The following is a 15737-nucleotide window of genomic DNA, read 5'->3' as shown; positions in this document are numbered from 1 at the left end:
GAGAAATTTTTAAATTGAGGGACTAAAATGTGAAATAAATGAAATATGTGGGCTTATATGAGCTATATGAAAATTCGGCTAGGCATGTGTATAAGGAAATTTTTGTGTATTTTGTGATTTTTGTGACTAGGGACTAAAGTGTCAAAATGTAAAAATATGAGGACTAGTTTGTAAAATATCCTAAATATGTGTATATGGATTGATTTGAACGATTTGGTGAATAAAATGGTTAAATTTGAATATGTTTAGATTAAGAACCAAAGAAAATAGAATTAGATCGGGGAAAACGAAAGTCGTTGAATAGTTGCTTGTTTCCGTTCATTTCCGTACGAGGTAAGTCGATATACAAATAAATTTATTTTGAATTGAATTATTATTTCTTATATGCTTTTGAACAATGTTGGATGATTATAAGTGTTGAGAATGAGATCTCTAAGAAAGTATCGATAAAGTTTTGACGTCCAAAAAGTCTTGTACGAACCTTAGGAATAGTTAGGATACAAATGTCATGATATAAGATCTGATATATGTTATCGTGTAAGACCACGTCTGAGACGTTGGTATCGAATTATGATTTACGTGTAAGACCACGTCTGAGACGTTGACATCGTACTTGATTTCGTATAAGACCCTGTCTGGGATAGTGACATCGATGTTTGATTACATGTAAGACCACGTCTGGGACGTTGGCATTGTATGTGCTTTCCGAGCTATCCGCGTATCCTTATGATTTTGAACGGTTCAACTGGCACTTCGAGTAAATGAATGAAGATGTGAATATGTATCCGATTCAGGTACGTTTGAATGGTATAATGTGTTTGAGAATAAAAGGTAAGTATATGTGCAAATGGTAATATATGATCTAAATATGTGAATTTATGCTATAAGAGCAAATGAATTGAGATTATGTGATATGCATATGAACAAGAGGTTGGTAGTAGTATTTGGCTACAAAGTATATGTAATTTGATGATGTTTATATATTTTAAACGTTAAATTTATTTGTATATGGCTTACTAAGCTTTTCAAAGTTTACTCTGTGTGTTTTTCAACTAATTTATAGATATCGTAGCTACCAGGAGCTCAGGGATCATCAAGGATCGTCACCACACTATCGAACTATATTTTGGTACCTTTTGACATTGTGAATATTAGAATATGACATCTATAGACTAGAGGTATTTGGATATGTTTTGTAATGTATATATCTAGCCATGTGATTTGGCTTGATTATGGTTGTGTATATGAATGAATTTTTGGTATATGATATGTGATACAAATTATGCCTATGCGTTGTGTTCTTGAAGGGCCAAGTGAATTGGTCAATTTGGTAAGTTTGGTTTGTGCTTATTTGAAGAAAATGGTAAGTTCATGGCATAAGATTGAATGAAAGGTTTTGAGATTATAAACTATATTTTTGGTATGTTTTTGGTTAAAGATTTTGGCATGTTTTAGTATAGAATATAAGTATGAAATTGGATGTTGGTAATATAACATGAATGATGGATGTTTGATGATTGAAATTGGTTGAAAATATTATGCAATTGAAGTGTATTTGATGTTTGTAGGTTTGACCCAAATTGGGTGGCAAATTGGCTTTTCAAATGGCCTATTTTTGTCCACACGGGCAGAGACACAGGTGTGTGTCTCAGCCGTGTACAACACACAGTCATGTTGCACGGTCGTGTGTCTCCTGGGGTACCCTACGATTGTAAGTCAGTCTTGAGCACGGCCAAGGCACACGGGCGTGTGGCTAGCCGTGTGAACCAAGTCAGTTTCGACCACGGCCAAGGTACACGGGCATGTCTTGTGGCTGTGTGATTTAGTCAATATGTATGCCTTGTTTTGACATGGCCTAGACACATGGACGTATTTAAAGCCTTGTGGTATATTTACTCTTTTAATCCTTCCTATTTTTCCCTTCCTTCCAATTTAATCTCTTATAATTTTAATTTTTTACACTTTTACCTTAACACTTTTTATTTTCTTACAATTTAGTTTATACTCCAAATTAATTTCTCACACCATACGAGTCTTTTCAATTATCTTCAGTATCTATTGTCACCCTCTGCTAACACTGATAATTCTTTTCTTATTTTATAAACTTCTCAAATTATAATACATTTGCTCTTAGTTTACCATTGTTCCACACAAAGGTATTGAGGATGTTATATTATCGATGTTCATAATAAAATTATATTGTTACTAAGTTGTTATACTATTGTTAATGAAGTATATAATTTTGTTTTCACGATTTGATTAGAAAATGGATAAACAAATAGGTATAATTTTATTATTAATTATAATATATCATTATAAACTCAATATATTTATTTTTTATTAAATAATAAAAATAAAAAATCTATTCACATATAATACATCTGAAAACAAAACTAGTATAATAGAAATTTTGTGGGATTAATTCGAATAAATTTGTTATTTAAAAGTTTCAAGATTATAAAGATAATATATTAATAAAAATGGTATAAATATAAATTATATGTACAACCAACTATATTATAAAAATTAAATTAATAAAAAAAACTACAAATGATAGAAGATATCTTTTCAAATCTCAACAAGCCAAGACTTCGTTCACAATTGAAAGGTAAAAATATCATGAGTCTTTTGTATAATGTGTTAGATTGTATTTTGTTCATTTACTAAAAAATAAGTAAATTAATCCCTATAGATTAGATAAAAAATAAATTGATTCTTTCTATTAAAAAGTTCATCTATTTTTACTATTAAAAACTAGTATGGCTAACAAGATTATCAAACAATGACATGACCCGTGCCATATGTATCTCACGTTAACGTACATAAAATAATTTTTAATAATAAAATTAAATAAAATTTAAAAAAAATAATTAATTTACTTTTTATCTAAAGTGTAGTGACTAATTTATTCGTTTTGAGTAAAAAGATAAAATAAAATTTGATTCCGAATATAAGGTGCCCATATGGCACTTTTACCTAGTGTGAATGATTTGTTCTTTTTACAAATTAATTGGAAAAATAACAATTAAAAAAAGAAAAGAGAATTTTCAATTTTCAAAAAAGAAAAAAAAGAGAGCCGTCATCAGGAAAAAAAAAAGAAAAAAGAAAATAAAAAAAGGAGAAAGGAAAACTAGAAAATGAATAGAAAGAGAACTCATTCATTTCTGTAATTCCGTTTTAAACCGAAGACCAAAAAGAAAGTGTGAAATTTGAAATACAGAGGTCGTTGCTCCCCATTTTCAAAGATGAACGGCGGCCCCTCTGGTTTCAGTGCGTGCAATTTCTTCTTCTTTTATCCCCTGTTTCCCTTGAAATCTTGATTAATTGTATATTATTTTGATTATTTGGTTGCAGATAATGCTCCGGTGACCAAAACCTTTGTAATTGCATCTGCCCTCTTCACCGTATTCTTTGGGATCCAAGGTCGTTCTTTCAAGCTCGGTTTGTCCTATCAGGTAACCCCCTTGTTTCAGTAGTGTGTCACTTTGAATCTGATTCGATTTTTTTTTTAATTTTATGGATTTTGATCCCCTAGACTTTCCCCTCTTTAACTTCACTTTCGATGTTAAATTCGTACTCTCTTTTTTATGTGAACTATTTTCTAGGGTTTTCCTGTAATGCATCTTTGATCTACCATTTCAATTTCAGTATAAGCAGTTGTTTTTCTATTTTTTTCTAATTTACTAGGATTGACTTTTGCTTTTTCTGAAAATTGAAGTAAAAAAGAACTGTCCTGTGATTTTGTGTAAAGAATGAATGATTTATAATTGTTCTTTTGGTTTTAAAGTGGATCTTTTATTGAACCCGTAATTGTTTTGGTTATCTATGCATCAAGTAGATCTTGACTTTCTTTTACCGTTTTATTCATCAACTACTGATTTAGAAGAGTTCATTTTGAGCTATCATTGCTGTTGGGCTGGTAAGATGAAAATGATTTCTAAGTTTTCTTGTCTGCTCCTCATTAAATCTTTCATAGATTTTTAATTAGTTTCTTTTAGTCTTGCGCTGAGGATATCAGTTGTTTAGATATTTTTGCAATGCAAATACTAAGATACCTGAAATTCATCTTATAAGAGAACAAGTATGTGGGTGATATTCAATTATTAGAACTTATTATTTTGGCCTAATAAGTTGGCTCAAAATCAAGTATTCTTTTGTCACTGATTTAACTGAAGTTGAGAATTGACATACCAAGTAGAGGTTGCTATCTGTTGACATTCTGCGAACCGGAGGACAATATAGTCTAACACATTGTCAAAACTCAGGTTTCTAATCATCGATTGTTGATAATCTTGTAAGACAGACAGCTTCAACAACAAACTACATCTTTCCTTACCTGATAGTATTGGCTATACCAACGCATTGCTGTATGCTATATTTAAGACCATATCCCAGAAGCTAATTAGGATGCACACAAATAATATAACTGAAGTAGAAAATTATGATATAGAAGCAGCTTTTGAAGTAGTGAGCTCAAGTGGAAAACAGGCTTATATTCAACAATAGAGCCTGCTTTAGTTTCTTTGAATGTCTCAATATATGCTTAATATTATTGTACTACTATAATCATCCTTATGTCCATATTTAGGAATAATAATTAGTATTGAATTAATTGGTGCTACATTTTTTCGAAAACATTTAAAGAAGGGTTGCAATGCTACCTACTTGATTTGTTATTAGTTGAGCGTGCAAAAATTATCACATTTTATTTCAGATAAATAAAATGGAATGGTGTACCTTTTTTAATTTTGCCTCTCCCTAGTTTAAGCGCATCTTTTTATATGCTTGATAAAACAAATTCAGGAAGTATGCTTTCCATTTCCAAAAGCTTACTTGTCTCTGAAGTGGGAAAAAAAGATTGGAGGGGGGGTTAATGTGATATGATTTCTTGTCCAGAAAGCCAAATAGTAAAGTTATGGTAATTTGAGGCAGGGTGAGGGGGTTTGGTCTTAACTCTGCTTTAAAACTGCAAAATATATAATAAAATTAAATGCTGGTAAAGTAACTGGTTGTCATGCCATGGTGTACGTGTCTGATCTCTCATCACCAAAATTAAGTCGAATGGCATTGCATTTGTTTATTTACTTTTGGGGAGTCAAAGATGAAATGTGATCTTCTAGGTTGATTGTGTATAACTCTTACTGGTTGTTCCATCTTTGTGACAGGATATTTTCAGAAAACTTAGCATATGGAAGTTAATCACATCAGTCTTTGCCTTTTCATCTACACCAGAACTGATGTTTGGACTTTATCTACTGTACTACTTCAGGGTCTTTGAGCGACAAATTGGTTCCAATAAGTACTCTGTGAGTAATTGTGGCATTTATACTGGAGCATCCTGTTTTTTGTCTTATGTATTCCTTTAATGTTGAACCTAGTATTCAGACAGTTAAAATATTATTATAGAATGTATGTGTAGTGAAGTAAACTGCAGTGACCAAACTGTACTACTAATACTCTGAACCATATTAGGAGAGGCCCTGCCATTTAACAGAAACATCTGATATGGATTTGATTTTTTCCCCCTTATTTCACTCTCTTCCAAGATTTGGAAAAGTAGGAAAGTTTGCATATTGGCTGGAGTAGGATCTTAGGGGAAATGCCCAAGCTGTACCAATACAACTGCTGTATTACAGCGCAGCCCTGTATTGAATCAGAATGGAACTACGGCCAGCTTCATACCAATATTGGCGAAATTTTTGGGGACCCTACAACTAGTAAAGATGTGGTATTGACAACAGTAAATTTGACTTCTGTTGTTCTTAAGTGTCTATTCAGTCACATTATTTAAAATTTTGCTTTTGTGGCTGGACTAATGCATCTGTTTCGGGGGGGAAAATGAAAATAAATAAGGAATAGTCAGTGCATGTATGACTTTCATTTGATTTGCAATTGAATAGTGAATCATGTATGTTTCCTTTTACTTTCCAAGTTCTGGTCTCTCCCTCCCCTGACATCCCTCTTCTTCCCTTTCTTCCTATTTATTATATCTGAGACATCTGTTGCCACGGAAATTGGAACCAGCCAGATTCAGTTTCTTTTTCTTCATGAAGTAGGGTAAAACTCCAAAGAAGGAAGGGAATTTATGATGAAAATTCCCTTGAAATCAGTTTCAGCTAGATACAATAATTTACATTCACCTTCTACTACCATTGGCAACTCCTCAAACTTTTGTTCCAGCAAGTAGTGTCATCACCTACAATACACCCTTGTTCTCAATATTATTCTACTACTTGTTCACTTCTTTGGCTGGAGATTATTTTCTGAAACTCCTGTTCTGATGTTGTCCATATTGATTTCAGTGAAGGACTGTTAATCGGTTAATATTTATAAACCGTTTCTTGTTTTTTCCATGTTTGAACATATCCATCCATTTTTGGTTTTAACTGCTAGGCTTAAAACATTATGTGAGGTTTGTCTGCTTTTCTAAGTTATCAACCGTTAAAGAGTAAAGTATTCAACAATCTGTTTTTTTAAGCTCCAAAATTTTATGACAATTTGGTATGTAAAAAGAAGTCCGGGAATATGCAAAAATCCCAAATTTATATATTTTCTTTCTTTATTGAATCATTTATAGGAGTTTAAACAAATACTCTGATTGAGAAACTACCATCTAAAAGATTAATTTATTTGATTCATGAATTGTGATGCAAGAAGAAACTGGTAATGGTGCCCAAATTGCTTAAGGTGAAGTTATTAAGAATCCTCAACTAGCTTGTATCACCAGCTTATGTGAATCCCATGCTTTGGTTTTTCAAAATTTGAATGTGGATTTTAATCCATGTTCTTTGTTTGTCCTTTAACCAACAATGAGTACATTTTAAGCAAACTCGTCGTGAAGTTTAAATCTTTGATGTTTGATTACTCAATATTTCAATTAATCTTTAACTTCTTTGATCTCATCTCTTCCCTTAATAAGCTCAATCAACTCTCTAGTTCACTTTTGAACTTTTTTTAGATAAGAAATTGGAGTCCCAGAGAGAGTCAGTTTGAGTTTCATAAGGTTTTTATAAATCAAAGAGAAAGAGATGGAAGCAATAGGGGAGAGGCAAAGGAAGATGTTATTTACATAGTTTGATTATATCAATTAATTCTTTGCATAATAGACTAAAAATATTTATTTGAATTTAAATTGAAATCTTATAGTTACCCTACTAGTAATGTTAATTTGTTGAAATTATTGGATCTCAAGTCTTTGATCATTTATGTATGAATATTTCATTCAGAATTTGAAATCCAAATCCAAATTTAGGTTGTCAAGAACAAGATGAATTATCTGCTGTTATAAAAATTACTCAGCCACTTTACCTATCGGTAGCGTATCTAGAGGGGTTATTCTATACATTAGCTTTGCATTAAATTAAGAGAATGAGTTGTCATCAATAGATTTTGATGGTAGTACTCATAAATTTCACATATAATAGTGGATATCATCAATTGAAGCCATTCTCTGTTTGACTTACAAAATGGTTTATATTCTTATATTTCCTTAGTATTGGCAGCTCATACTCTCTTAGAAGCTAAAGTACTTTTTTCCCAATTCCTACACGTAAAATTTTGTCTGCCTTGGTTATGCAGGTTTTTATTTTGTTCTCAGTAATGGCTTCATTCCTCTTTGAGGTTATGGCAGTAGCTATCCTTAAAGGTATGCATTGTCATATCATTCTATGTCCTTATTTTCTAATCTAAATCTATGTGACATCGATCTTTTTAACAATTTATAACATCGATCTTTTTAACAATTTATATTCTTTTTGTCTCAGTTTGTCTAGTCTCTTCTTTTCTTTTGGTAATATTTTCTTGGTCAAGTTTCAAAATTCTTTTCCAAATGAATGAGTATGCTATTAGATGAATGTTTAATTCATCGTAAAGTTTCCTTAAAGAAAGAAGTAAAGAAGCCCCCATATACAATTAGGAATATCTAAGGAATCCTTTTGAATAGGTTCTCAGTTTCATTCTATGAATTAGAATGCTTAATTCTTTGTCATTTCCTTTTGGCTACTAGATATATAACCAATGATTGTTACATGGGAAAAATTAGCTTCTCTTGATGTAGTAATCTCCCATGTACTTATATTAGAACATTGAATTGTACAAATGATTAATTTACCCTTTAACCTAAGTACTTAATACCATCCCCCAAGTTGGAGCAAATATGTCATATGTACCCTGCTTTTGCAAATATATCTTACTCTTGAACCTGGTAGATTTCATTAACAATTGTTGTAATTGGTCCATGAATCTCATTGATTGCGGATTACATTCTATTTGAGTTTATCTCAAACTAGATGACCATCCATCTTATTTTGTTTAGTTTTTTTCATGAAATGCTGGATTTAAGGCTATATGAGGAGAGTTGCTTGACTAGTCAACTTGGCAACCAATCTCTGATAACAATTTGGATCAGTCAACGCATCACCTTGATTAGCTAATAATTTGGTTTTGGGATCAATAGGATCATCAAAAGGCTTGCATCCTAACAATGCATTCAGAAAGTAAGTCAACTAGTCCAGTTAATATTTCTTTTGGGATTGTGAAGTCCCATTACAAGATCTAGCAACTTCTATACCTAAAATATATCACAAATACCTGAAATCCTTGGTTTGAAATTTAGTTCAAAGATATGATATCAATGCTCGTATACTTTACCTATCATCACTAGTAATGACAATATCATCTGCATTCTGGTAGAATTTTAATGGCTTTTGTTTGTCAATAGACAACAACTTGGTTTATTCTGCACCTTGGAAGACCTAATTCAATATCAACATCATTGTACCTCCCAAACCATGCTTGTTATGGGCCAAATCTATGTTAGGAAAGGCCTTTAATTTTAATTCTCTAACTAAGGCTTAGGTTGTGATTTTACTTCTTTCCTTAGGTTTTGTTGTGCATTTATTTCAGTTGATTTATTTCCTTTCTAGAATGGGTTTCCTATTAATCTAATAAGACTGGTCTGGCGTGTATGGAATAATAAAACCTAAGCAGAATTTTTATCAAAACCCTTAAAAGAGATTTCAATCTCTCTCTAACGAGTGCTAAGGTTTTAGTCTCCCGTTAATGAGTTGAACTATCAATCCCTAACCTATGGACATAACAATTTGGCATCAATGCCAACGATTCTCGACTGGTAAACAGATTAGTAACTCTTTGGTAGATACGAAGGTAGATCTTCTAGCTGAACAAAACCAAACCTTGACAGCCTCTACCAATCTTACGAATGTAGACCTTCTAACTGAACAAAACCAAACCATGATAACCTCTACCAATCGTTCTTATTCTATGCATTAGACCCTTCCAAACTCATATCCAACAGCCATCTTTTTCTTTAAATCCAATCAAAAAAAACTTTCAACTCTATATTGGAAAAGTATAATCAGTCTAAACTTCCTGAGTTACTTTTGAAAATATTGAATGCGGGTGAGAAGTTTGAAAAGATTTATTCAATGGTGCTGATAAACCAGAACAGGTTTGTGAAGGTCCACAATCCCTTTCAGGTTTGTGAAGGTTTGTGAAGTTTATCATGACTTCAAGCTTGAGGACAAGCTCTTTTTCCGGGGGGGAGTAATGTTATGGACTAAATCTATGAGAGGAAAGTTCATTAATTTTAATTCTCTACTTAAGGTTTAGTTTACGGTTTTATTTCTTTCCTTAGGTTTTGTTGTACTACTATTTTAGTTGATTTATGTCCTTTTAGAATAAGTTTCCTATTTATGTAATAAAGATTGGCTCAGGACGAATGGAGTAATAAAACCTAAGCAAAATTTTATCAAGACCCTAAAAATAGATTTTTGAGCTATCAATCCCAGACCCATGGGCATAACAGTGCCCTAGGAGATTGTTTTTACCCATGCAAAGATTACTTCAAATGACATACTAGCTTTGACTTTGCCTGAGCAATGAATCAGGTGGTTTCTACATTTAAACTTCCTCCCCAAGGTCACCATCTAAGTAGGCAATTTGCATGTGTAACTAAATGATAGTTAAAAGTATGCATCAATGGGACAATGGAGTATGCTTGGCAAAAGGTGAAAATGTGTCAAAATAATCAACTTCATTTACGTAAGTTTAATTCTTAGCAACCAAGCAAGTTTTCAATCTATCAATCGAGCCATCTGATTTTACTTTATATGTATAAACTATCTACAACCAACATAGGGAATTCCACAAGTTTGAAACTACCATTGCCCCTCAAGGAACCCGTCTCATTTTCCATGGTATCTAATGAATCCAGATTGGAAAAAGTATAAGAAGCAGATTAGGAATAGATATAGAGGTTAATGTAGAGATAAAAGAGAAATAGTAAGCTGACAAAGCTTGAGGACACAGTTAGAAGTAGGATGAGCCATAAAAGAATGTTTACCAATAGGAAGATGTAAATTAGGAGGAATAGCACCAGGAAAAGGATCCAAGGAAAAGGGAACTCTTCTTGGATTGGTTCAGTTGGCAGAACTGAAGGACTCTACTTCCCGGTGTATACCTACCAACAAGTTAGGATGAGATAATCAACTTGAAAGACTTGAAGAATGATTTGAATTCTTCTGTTGTATAAACAATACGATTGGACTCAATAGGAGCAAGTAGAGGAAGAGAAACGGATTTATATATGAAATGAAAGAATTCACGCAATATGGAGCATGGACAAAACATTTATTAAAAATTGGACAGTAATATTGATATCCTTTCGAAAATGAGATTAACCCTGAAAATACACACTTAATAGATTAAGGGTCCAATTTTACTTACCTTGTGAAAGTTGATGCACAAATGACACATGGATCAAACATTCAAGTAAGGTAGAAGTTCACTCTTCAGGAATAAGTTTAGGAAAGGTATTTGATCAATTAACAAGTTGTAAGTACACTGGAAAACATTTATGAACATACATTTAAATAATAAACAAGTAAACTTAACAGGATTCTTATTGCGGAGTGCAAGTACAAGATGACTAAAATCAGAGCATTCTCATGCAAGAAGGTACTAAGGAAGTAGAGAAATGAAACTGGAGTTTGTTACTATGAACTCAAATAGAAAGACTAAATTGAGTTTTAATTTCAACAGAAGAGGCACAAAAAATTGAAAAGAACTTATGATGATCTTTCATTAGATAGAGCCATTTAACATTAGAACACTCATCTACAAAACTAACCAAGTAATGAAACTCCAGTTTGGAGGTACATTCAATATTTTTGCTTCTTATTTCAAAAGTAACAGATTAAGGACAGACCATTTTTTTTTCTTGTGAGGGATTGGAAACAACCTTAGCTCTTTGGATGTGGAAATAAAGTGAGATCTATTATACGGTCGGAGTTTTTTGCTTCTTATTTGATTACTAGGAGCTGAATTTTCATTAGTAATAAGCAAAAACATTGAATGTCTCACTTTTGAAATAATAAGCAAAAATTTCTGAATATAAGATTGGAAAGAAGTCCTTCAGATGCGGCAAGACTCAAAAGTAACAAAGTAATGAAACCCTGAAACTGTATCACTAATAAGCAGTTAATTGGATGAGGATGATCGAAGATACTGAGTAAAGCTTGTGCAAGTGTGGGAAGTTCAGCTTCCCCATGAATAATCTACCATTTGATGTTGATGTGATTATACCTGTTATATAATGTTCTTGTTGGATAATTCATGATCTTGATCATATATTGGCTTCCAACAAAAAGATTTTCCCTTATTTTCTTAAAGTTTTTAATGAAGACGGATTAGACATCAGCATGTATGATTGTTATTTTTATGCATGGTTAACTTTACTAGTTTTCTATACTGAATTGGCATTACTGGTAGAGAATTTAATTGACATTTAATGTTTACAGATCCCACATCTAACCTGCTCACTTCTGGACCTTATGGCCTCATATTTGCTTCATTCGTACCCTTTTTTTTTGACATCCCAGTTTCAACATGGTTTCGTATTTTTGGTGTTCGCTTCTCCAATAAGTCTTTCATCTATCTAGCTGGTCTTCAGGTATAGTGAGTATTTAGTTTTTCTGCTTACTGTTAATCTTCTACCTCAAGGGCCAGTGATAAAATTCGGTTTCTTTCTTGCAGCTGCTTCTATCATCTTGGAAAAGATCTCTCTTGCCAGGGATATGTGGCATCCTTGCTGGTTCCTTATATCGTCTAAATGTCTTCCACATCCGAAAGGCTAAGGTTGTTTCCAATCTGACATTCAGAAATTTTTGCTTCTTTAACTTTAATTTTTTGATGGAGACGTGGGGAGTACTTGTAGACTTCCATCTATGCATAGATTGAATGTGATTTCGGCTTCAGCAGTGGTTGCTATGTTTTTTGTATAAACCCATTGATGAATGGTCCTGAGCTGGGGTCTGTTATAACAAATTTCCTACATTTAGAGCTGTAGTGAGTTATGCTTATGTGAATTTGTTTTCATGCCTATGCACTTTGTGCTGCATTTTATGGGGTTGGTATAATTATTTATGCCATCAAAGTTTGGTCGTCTTTTGAGAAATCGAAACATAGGGGAGAAAAGCATGTGAGGTTTTGAACTTCAACATTTTTGGGGTCAATTTCTGCATTTCCCCCTCTATTCTATCAAATTATTAGATGTCACACTAGCCATTTGTCTTGACATGTCATTGTCAGAAATGAAAAACTAGCTTGTTAGCATCTTCATTTCAGAGTGTTGGTGAATTTTCTTGGATTATTGATTCAATAGATGTATTCATTTTTGCTGAAATTCTTGTACAACATTTGACTTCAGTATAGGGACCAGTTGAAGGATTTGATCATTGTTTAATCCAACAAATTTCAGTTTACTTAATTCAAACTTGGTTTTATCTTTATGAGTGAATCCTTTGGAAGTTCTTTTCTTTTTTTCCCATTTTGTTTGGCTTTATTAAGACTAATTTTACAATAAATATTGAGTAATAGTTAAATAAGGATGCCAAGTAAATTAGAATAAAAACTGGAAAAACTGGTAACAACTCTTTATAAAAGGATTAAATGTTTTGCAATTCAAAAGGTCTAGCACTGAAAGTGAAGACATTGAATTTATTCTGATGAGAGGTGAACGATCTTGAAAAATTCTAAGTTTGTTGTTCCTCTAGGGAAAAAGAGTTATGGAGTTGAGCTAGAATATAATTATTTCACCTTTTCAACCATTTCTTTAGTTGTTTGATCCATTTTGTAGCCTTATTCTCTGTTCATATGGTGTTTATATGATCATTAATTTCAGATTTGTTAAAATCTTACAGTTCCCTGAGTTTATTACATCATTCTTTTCGTGTGTTTCTTGGCCTTCTATTGGGAATCCACCTACAACACCAGCTAGGAATCTTGCAGGAAATGTACCTTCCTACACAACTCGCCAAGTGGAGGCAAGTATTCTTTAAGTGCTTCACTTTTGCAATTCTTACTAGGAATCAGAATTAATCGTAAATTACATGGGCTGACATAAACATGCATATCTGTCAACTGTGTTTTCATGAAGCATGTGATGGGAATCCCAAGTTGGAGTTGCATCACACAAGGGCTAAGATTTTGCATACAACTCAATATTCTTCCATTGCATTTGATTGATTAAACTTGCATCATATGGTGCATGTGAATGTTTGTGGTGTTTAACTGCTCCTATTATAGCATGCTTTTGATGATTTACATTTAGTTTCATAATATTGCTTGATGGGTGTGTGTTTGTTATAGTATTTGTACTCAATGGTAGGTGTTGGGTAGTATATTAGTATTCAATAATTTTCAATATTATATTCTTGGTTCATCTATAAAGTTCATGCATTCTTCTGAAGGCTGAGAGATTATTTTGTGCTGGGATGTAACAATATCCACCGTTTATATTGCATATTTATATAACTTGATGCAGTGTACCTTATTGTCTGAAACTACTATATTGAGGAATGTACTTTTGTTGGTCAAAGTCAAAATCTTCTATGTATTCAGAGCAAAATGTTCGTGAGTTACTTGATCTCTAACAGCCCTTTGGAGTTCTGTTAGGGTGAAATGGGTATGACTGCCATTGCTGCATGACTATGATTAGTGAGGATTTGTGGATTTGTTGTGAGTTGTGACCCATGATCATCTTTTAAAAGGATCTATAAAAAAATAAAGAAAAAGGGAACAAACCTGTAATAGAAGGGAGAGAAGTAGGAAATTCTAACTTATTTGAGAGGAGATTTGAGCTTTTAAGCTGAAGCTTGAGAATTAGCACTGAAGATGGGATTAGCTCTTTGAATCCCTTCAGGACTCCATCTCAATGCTAAGTATTATAGGAGAATTCTGAGATTTTGAGCTTTTGTAGGTATTAAGTCTGTTAGCAGCGTTATTTTTGGGAAGGGTAGAACCCAAAATATTGGACATTGAAACATTCTGAAGCGGAAAGAATGGAGTCTTCATGGATTGACTGACTAAATCTGTTGGAAAATCTCTTTATTAGCAGCGTGGAGATAGTTTTTATTTGTATGCAAAATGTGGAGTAAAAACATTGGGGTTCATCACAGTTAGTGCTGCTCGAACATAAAAATGTAACATGAGAAGTTTATATTGCTTGTTTGGAAATAACTTGCTCGCCAGAGGATTTGATTTCATGATGCCGTTCTTCTTCCCTGCTTCTGTGTTCCTTCCCTCATAAGCCCAAATCAAGCTCCATTCACCATTTCTCTCACCATTCACTTATTGCCATTTTCATCAATAAAGATCACACTTATCAACCCTCAAATTCAGCTCTGTGGAGAAGTCAAACTCTGGTTATTTAAACTCTGAAGATTTTTAGATTTACATTTTTGGTAAAAGATTAGCTAGATTGATGTGCAGAATGTTCTCTCTCTTGAAACTGATACGCATGAAGTTTTGCCGTCCATTGTATCAATTTTTCCGATGCAAGTTCAGATTCTTCCAAATAACAGCTCATTAACTCCCTTGTTTGCAGAGAACCTATGCATCCGCAGTTGCGTCTTCAGCCATAGAGCCATCGGAGGATGCTGTTGCTACGCTGGTGTCTATGGGCTTTGATCAGAACTCAGCTAGGCAGGCACTTGTGCATGCTAGAAATGACATCAATGCTGCCACAAACATTCTTCTTGAAGCACAGTCCCACTAATTGAAACATAGAATTGCTGGCGAAAAGTGGATGCCGGGATGTTATTTCATCGGTATAAATGCATAATCACACATATAGTGGATGGCAACCGATTTGCTTGCCTCCTGGGGTTATGTGGCATTCCAAGATTTCACTATGGAGTAGTATTTTCTTCCATTTTGCCCTCACGTATTTCTGTTAGTAGCAGTAATCATACACCAATGCAACTCAAAACTTGGGAGTTCTTTTTTTTTTTTTTGAAATTGTTTACCTTCATGCAAATGCATGCATCTTACCAAAAGGATACATGTGCGTAATGATGCAAGTTTTGCATTTGAGGCTTATGGTCCAAAATTACTGACAAGTTTGTAAATTTGTTCGACTTAAATAGACAATTTAGGTACCATTTAGTTCCTGCCAAACCACCTCATTATTCCAGACTACAAGAAGAAAATGCCGATAATATATAAAGCTTAATGAGCGTTTTGGTATCTCAACATGGTGGCTATATTTTGGTTGGTAATGGTGTTCTGTTTTTTTACCTGGTATTTTGATTCCAATGCTGCTCACCTTTTATTGCTTGCTTAGCGTCGATAGCCAATAAAAACATAACATGTGGATTAAATATTAATCTGTGTGGCCCCTTAATTTTCTCATGTGGACTTACTCTTAGGAGCAAGAG

General features: G+C 33.2%; 1 protein-coding gene across 2 annotated transcripts; it reads left to right on the top strand.

The window, feature by feature from the left end:
* The first annotated feature begins 3077 nt into the window (after window positions 1-3077).
* Window positions 3078-15477, top strand: LOC107950337 (rhomboid-like protein 20). Of its 2 annotated transcripts, none has more exons than XM_016885161.2 (8): window positions 3078-3270; window positions 3355-3455; window positions 5166-5306; window positions 7579-7645; window positions 11901-11971; window positions 12055-12156; window positions 13221-13343; window positions 14906-15477. In XM_016885161.2, the coding sequence occupies exons 1-8, from the start codon at window positions 3246-3248 to the stop codon at window positions 15074-15076; spliced, it is 801 nt and encodes a 266-aa protein (XP_016740650.1). In that variant the 5' UTR covers window positions 3078-3245; the 3' UTR covers window positions 15077-15477. The 2 variants fall into 2 exon arrangements, with proteins under 2 accessions (XP_016740650.1, XP_016740649.1); XM_016885160.2 differs by having other exon boundaries at window positions 3083-3270; window positions 11820-11971.
* Window positions 15478-15737: the final 260 nt, after the last annotated feature.

Source organism: Gossypium hirsutum, chromosome A13 (genome assembly GCF_007990345.1).
Source record: "Gossypium hirsutum isolate 1008001.06 chromosome A13, Gossypium_hirsutum_v2.1, whole genome shotgun sequence".
NCBI lineage: Eukaryota > Viridiplantae > Streptophyta > Magnoliopsida > Malvales > Malvaceae > Gossypium > Gossypium hirsutum.
Note: the sequence above shows the minus strand (reverse complement) of the source record. Positions and strands in the feature narration are given on the sequence as shown.

What these genes read in the sequence shown, in the direction of transcription:
- LOC107950337 (XM_016885160.2), top strand. Translation starts at nt 3,246, where the DNA reads ATGAACGGCGGCCCCTCTGGTTTCA. An exon ending in TTGGTTCCAATAAGTACTCT is followed by an intron (nt 5,307 to 7,578) that starts GTGAGTAATTGT and finishes TTGGTTATGCAG; the next exon opens with GTTTTTATTTTGTTCTCAGT. An exon ending in ACACAACTCGCCAAGTGGAG is followed by an intron (nt 13,344 to 14,905) that starts GCAAGTATTCTT and finishes CCTTGTTTGCAG; the next exon opens with AGAACCTATGCATCCGCAGT.